The sequence below is a fragment of the Pocillopora verrucosa genome, chromosome 1 (genome assembly GCF_036669915.1).
Source record: "Pocillopora verrucosa isolate sample1 chromosome 1, ASM3666991v2, whole genome shotgun sequence".
NCBI classification, from domain to species: Eukaryota; Metazoa; Cnidaria; class Anthozoa; order Scleractinia; family Pocilloporidae; genus Pocillopora; species Pocillopora verrucosa.
In genome coordinates, this window is record NC_089312.1 from 33830140 (window position 1) to 33836829 (window position 6690).

General features: G+C 35.2%; 1 protein-coding gene across 1 annotated transcript in view; it reads left to right on the top strand.

Moving 5' to 3' along the window:
- The first annotated feature begins 180 nt into the window (after positions 1-180).
- LOC131790290 (uncharacterized) overlaps positions 181-6690 on the top strand; it is a 26424-nt gene continuing 19914 nt past the window's right edge. The window contains exons 1-2 of the mRNA XM_059107476.2: positions 181-778; positions 2571-2813. Coding sequence (XP_058963459.2) covers positions 272-778; positions 2571-2813 — 750 coding nt within the window. The 5' untranslated portion in view covers positions 181-271. The remainder of the gene's footprint in view (positions 779-2570; positions 2814-6690) is intronic.

Sequence of the window (6690 nt, forward strand, 5' to 3'; positions counted from 1 at the left end):
TAAATAAACCTTTCCGTCGTCTTTCTGCGAATTCCTTTATCGGACGTTTCCATAACAACTCCTACTTTTCGTCAACTAGTCACGCACGTCCAACCCCATTGTTCTGGATTTTCGACCGAAATACAAATCAAAACTCGTCGGACTTTGTCGGAAGAACCGAAAGCAACACTCTGGGTGTCCGCCGTCTTTCATTAACGTATCTAGGCGTAAACAAGTTTCCGCAAAAATTTGACACCAGGAGTTGATAGGGGTCTATGCCAGGGCAAATTTCATGGCGCGCTCGCGGGCTCATGATCGCTTCCTGCATTTCTACGAATTCTGTATGGAAAAGCTGCAGGGAAATCACTCTGATGATATTCGGACGTGGAGGATGGCAAGACAAGCAACGCGTCCCGAACACAGCTCAACAGATCCATCTGAAAGGTCACTGCTTGCAGAAACAACTCCCAAAATTGAGTATGCAGTATCACAGACTGCGAAGATCAACCGAGAGAAACCACGCGAGTCGAGGTCTTCTGCATGGCTATCCATAGTGAAATGTCTCTTCGGCGCCTTCCTGTTTGTTTCCGTTTTGATTTGCCTGGTCGCCAGTAAACTTTCTCTATTATCGATTGCACATTACCACGGAAACGCTTCATCTGGCATCGAAAGAGAAACTTTGTTCATCATGATTGTTGTGCTTCTGATCATACCGGAAGCTTACACGCTTTTGAAGGCTTCCTGGATAAGCCTGTTCTCCAAAACTCACAAGTGGCCAAGCAGGAAAGCTGTTTTTATGGTAAGCTCATTACAAAAATTTCAGAAGCTAAATGTGTAAGGTTTAGTCCAAAATCGCGTGAGAATTACAAGCTTAACAGAATCAAATCGAAGTTGTTCTTCGGGAATCATAGCGGAAATTTACGTCCGGTTGAGATCACATGACTTTTTCGATTAGCGATGATCGCGAATCATACATTTTTGCACCTCCGTCGCAAAAAGTTGACGCATGTGAACATAATTTTCTTGAACTCAAATACTAGCGTAGTCAAAGTAATGTTCATCGAGATTGAAATTACGGCGTTCCTCGTAGCTTTGTTCGGCTGTTGTTACTCCTCTTGCCAAAATAATTGGTCTACTTGCACTCTTGGTGCCTATGATAGATTAAAAATAAAGTGCCGAACAATTCAATTACATTCTTGTACTTTGTACACTCTGGTCACTATTTAGATTTCCTTAAGGTTCAATTTTATTATGATTTTGGAGAGCAAATACTCTCGCTGTTTGTTCAAATATTAAGTGGGAACTGTCAAATCCACGAGCACTAATCAACTGGCCAATGTATGTTTGTTTTGGATTTAATTTCAGAAAATTGATGATTCTCAAAGAAAATCTTGCAACTAAAGATAGGGTTTCAAATCTGTGTAGCAAGAAGGTCCATAATTTTGGCATTTTTGAGGTCAACAAGGCTATATTTATTTCATCAGTCTTACTAAATACACATTCTTACACTCAAATTTTAATAAAATGATTACCCTACACTACATTTATCATCTTTGATAGGGACTATCAGAATAAAAATGTGTAACTCGATCAGTGTCATGATATCCATCTTCCTACAGCTTTTAAGCTCTCAGATAGTCTAAGAGGCAGAAGGTCATCATGCGATGGGTTGTGATCTTTGCTTGTGACTGTGTTCCTAATTTGCTTATATTTCCTGAAAAGGCATGTGAATACAACAAAAGCCAATGGCCAGAATGTGGCTATTAAAAAAACTGGTTAAACCTGGCATTATTAGCTTAAAGCTGAACCTTTTAAAGTTTTTCTGTTTTTGATTTAAGTTGTTAAGCTATCTAAGTCTACCTTACATTAAAGATCTTTTATCTCTTAAAACATGCTTCTAATTATGCTCTTCGCTCGTCTACACAATCTCTTCTGTTTATTCTACTGGTCAACTGTACTACACTTCAGGATCATGCTCATACTCATGCTTCTCCTGGGTTATGGAACTCACTGTCATTACCAATCAAACCCTGCAGCAGCCTAGCTACCTTTAAGGAATTACACAAATCATTTCTATTTTAGGAAAGTGTTCAGTACTAGTTTATAATCCTTAATGTAATGTAAAGTGCTTTTGAATATGTACATAGTTTCTAGTACTAAGCAAATGTTTTATTTTTAATTTAGTCATTATCATCAATATTATTCTCAAAGTTGCCTTCTGGAAAACAAAAATCATAACATGCGGTCACAAGAAGTTAAATTTTAATTGTCAAAAAAAGAAACAAACTCTTTATGCAGTACTATATACTTGACAGCCACCCTAACTACAACTCTAAATGCTATCTACTAAGTTCCAATAATAGTGCAGCTTTTCACATGACCAACAAACACAGCTTCTTAAATTTACAGCTCTTGCTATATATTTAGTAGCCAATTAATTGTTTTTTTTTACTGGCCACTTCGGAAGAAGAATTTTTAAAATTAGTGTGTAAAATGCTTTTACTGTAGATCTTAGATTAATAATCCCTCCCTCCACCCCATCCCCTATACCCCTGATATTGCACTTAATTTGTTTATCCATTTTATGGCAGGGTTTGTTTTCTTCTTCACTGGAAGTTTTTGGCCTTTGCTTTTTTGCCATTGTTGTGCTGCTTGATCTAAAGATCCACCCTGGTTTGCGTATAGTTATGATGAATGGAGTGTTTGTTGTTCCGGTGCTGTGGCAAGTCTTCAGAAGCCGAGGGTGCCAAGCTCAAGGCTCTTGGAGACAATGTTTTATATTCATCCTTGCACTGATCCTAGAGTTTGCAGGAATTGGAATGCTTACATACAAGGCAAGTAGTAGAGTTAACAAAGGGGAAATTGCAATTTGCCGTTTTGTGGTTTTGGACAATTTTTTTTAGGTACTTTGGTTGTTTTAATCTCACATTGTGGTATTGCAGTGTTCTCTGAATCTGTGGAATGCAGTTTTTTTTAACATTTTGGACAATATTGAAAATTATCCTTCAAGTTGTCTACAATGAGTCTTAGTCTTTTCCAGTTTGAGATTTTTTTGGAAATCAAACCTGAAAAAGGACCTAAAACAACTTAAAGCTTCTCTAATCCATCTTAAGCAACATAATTTACCTGACTTAACTTTTATTCTATTACTTGTTATTTCCATATTATTTCCTCTAAATGAAACATACAGAGTAATGATTTTGGCATGACACTGAGTCTAAACTTGGAATTGATGTGTTTGGGTATTTGCCAAACTTTTTTGTGAAATTGCCATATTTGCTTAATTTTTGTTGCAGAATTGGGGGGTGTTCAGAACCCCCCAATTTCACCCTCATTAAGCCTAGCCCTCAGTAGTGATTAAACTTTAACTTCTCCCTGTAATATTCATATATTATCCAGGAAACAGGTAATGAGAATCATCAAACTTATTAGATGGTGGTTAATATCATGACCTAACACCAAATTCTTGTAACTGAATAAATTCGAAAAAAAATGTGTAGCAGATGGAAAGGAGAATTGACAATTAGATCTTAGAAGTTATAGACTGAGTTAGTCAGGTGACTGGATCAAGCCTGCCCCGAATTAGATCTGAGTCTTATTTAAATTAAATGGGTTTGTGACAATTAAGAGATTGTATATGACAAAAGTGCTTTCAAGGAAGGGATTGATTCCTGGTGCCCATTTCTGTCAAATGATTGTTTCATTATTGAATCAGATAAAGTGTCGGACAAGTACTCACTCTTACATGAAATGTTTATTGTAGGCAAATTGCTGCTGTAGATGCTAAGCACAAGGAAGTAGTTACAGTAAACAAAACATGAGAAAACTGCATTAATTTTATAAAGTTACTGTATATGGCAGTGATTCTGTCTGCCCACCTTGAAATTAGACTTGAATTTGAAACATGCTGGGAAAAAATTGAAAAACAAAACAGCAAAAAGTGAAAACCAGGGAAAGGGAAGGGAGTTATTTTATGTGCATAGGAGTACCAATAATTTACAGTTTAATTTTGTTGGATTGGCATCATTTTGTACGTCTATAGCCATGACAAATTTTGTGCACCTTTTTTATTCAGTAAACAAGGTGATCATGCAAAAGGGTTGTTGCACATAGTCAGTGAGTTGTGTGCGTTTGTTTTTTCAAATTTCTTTAAGTGAGTTCCCCCAACTTATTCCATGCAGGCATATACCTATTAGGTGAAAGATTGATTACAACTTGAAGTTGATAAAGAAATTATGCAGAGTAGATAAGCTGTGATAGCAAATTTTGCAAAGTTTCATAACAATCCCATCAGAGGATGGAAGGCACCTGCAGAGGGAGCCTATGGAAGTCTGCCATATACTGAGTTAAAAGAACCAGGCTCCAATAGACCTTTTTACGGTTCTTAGCGCCATATTGGACATGCAGCCACGCACATGTGAAAACGAGGCTGGGGTTGACTCATGTTAAATCTCTGTGAGCACTTTTTGTGAAATTTGTAAGTGGGCAGTAAAATTGTTCGATTTTTAAGCAAAACGGATGGTCCTAGCCGAAATCTCCGTCGATAAAGCTAATTTTTCTCCCAAAAAGAATGGAAAGCAGTGTGCCGCTTTTGGTTGTTCAAATACATTTTATGGCCCCAATGGTTTGCCTACGAGCTTTCACTTCTTCAAGTTTATGCACAGAGGCATGTATTTTTGCTAAGTATTTATCATTCTATACTTATCTTATTCTCTGTGAATTATGGATGAGGGTAACTATTGTTGCAAAATTAGTACAAATTTTTTATTAGGTACCTGAATTGGTTTAAGTTCAATAGAGTTTTTTTTATTCTGGCAGTAAGTCAATAAGTTCAGTACTGCTCACCTGTTTACTAAATGGCTTGCCTAAAACACTCCTAGCAGAGAACTCTTGGAAAAGTAATTGCTTTTAATAAAATAACCAAGACGCTGTATCTTCAAAGTTTTCACTTGTTATGGCAGACCCAGAAAACTGACACAAATTTGGTAGTAATTGTGATAAAAGCAGTTTTCAGTAGTTGTTGTTTTTGTTTTTTTATGATAGCATAGTAATCCACTATGGATGCCACATGGAACTCTCAAAAAATATTTTGTGTGCTTTATGTATTGATCAATTTAATGCTTCAAATTGAAAAAAAGAAAAAGTGAGTTTCACTAACTAAAAGAGTTCTTGACACAAAGATGAATTATGACACTTAAATTTTATTATTCACAAAATTGTCCTCATAATAAAAAGTTTGATAGAAGTCTCGCAAAAAATAATTTCTCATACAATTTGATGGTCTGAAAGATTCTCTTTCAAACAAATCTTATGGTAACTGTAACAGTAAAAAATAAATATCTTGATTTGGATATATTTCTCAATCTTTTAAGTATCTTCTTTACATCTCAAAATTATATCATTTGGACACAGTTCAATAAGAACTAGTATAGCAAACCTTTGTGTCAGAAGGCCTCTGAGTTCTAAGAATGGGAATATCAATTCACAGAATGTTTATTTCTGACAGAAACTTAAATGTGTGTAAAGGACTAGCATTGTTGAGATCAGTAGCTGAGAGGAAGCATATCTGTTCTCTTCCTTTAACCCTTAATACCCAAGATCTGATTGTTAATTCTTCCTTCTAGTTGCTACACATTTACTTGTAAATAAGTTATGAGAATTTGATGTAAGATCAAGATAACTTCTGCCTGATAAGTTTCAGTATTATCATTATCTGTTTGCTGGATATTGTTTGGATATTATAGAGAAGTTACATGAATCAGTCACTTTTGGGAGTTTTTAAATTGTCTAATATTTTGGTCTGATTCTTTCAATGGTGTCTTGCCACCTAATAAATTACCATGAGTTGTGAAATGAAAATGGTTTTCAATGTATCATGAGCATAAGTTGTCCTAGGCCTGGTGGGTTTCGAAATATTATGACATCTGTTAGTTGCAGTTTCCCTCATGGGTTGATACCCTTGCGAAATGGCTTTTGGAATTCCTAGGAATAAAGGTGTGAATTTTCACGGTAAATTCGGACTGGGAATTCCTAGGAATTCCCAACCATAACAACTCTGGTTCTAAAAACCTAGAAATTCCTAGAAATTCCCAGAAATTCCAAGTTTATAGCCAACAGGACTTGGAATTCCTAGGAATTCCAACTCAGAGAACCAATGACTTTCCCTGAAAAGCTGTAAATCTAAAAAATTCCTAGGAATTTCTGGGAATTTTTGGGAATTTTTAAGAATGTTTAAGAATTACTGGGAATTTTAAGCAAAAATTTGAGGCTAATGATATAAAATGAATACTTTAAATTAAAAAAACCCAGCTAAAATTCAAGTATTCAATGAAATTTATTTAGAAGCTTAATTAAGGCTTACATGTAAAATATTTTTGATTAATTATTAACATCAATGTGTGGTAATATTGGGATGGAATTTGATTTATTTTTCTTTTCTTGAAAACTTCATACGGATTAATCCTCAATTACAGCTATTCGTATAAAATAGTCCTAATCAATCATTAAATTTGGTTTGACACAAATTGTGAATAAAATCTTTTGATTCTTTTCCATAAAATACAATATCTTAAATTATATTTGAAAACCAAGCACTCTTGGGAGTGAAGGGGTTAATTACAGACAAATAAAATTGATTTTTTGATTAAATCTTGTTGTAACTGTAACAATAAATTAGAATGAAGTTATCCTAAACTGCAAACTTAGCTGCTG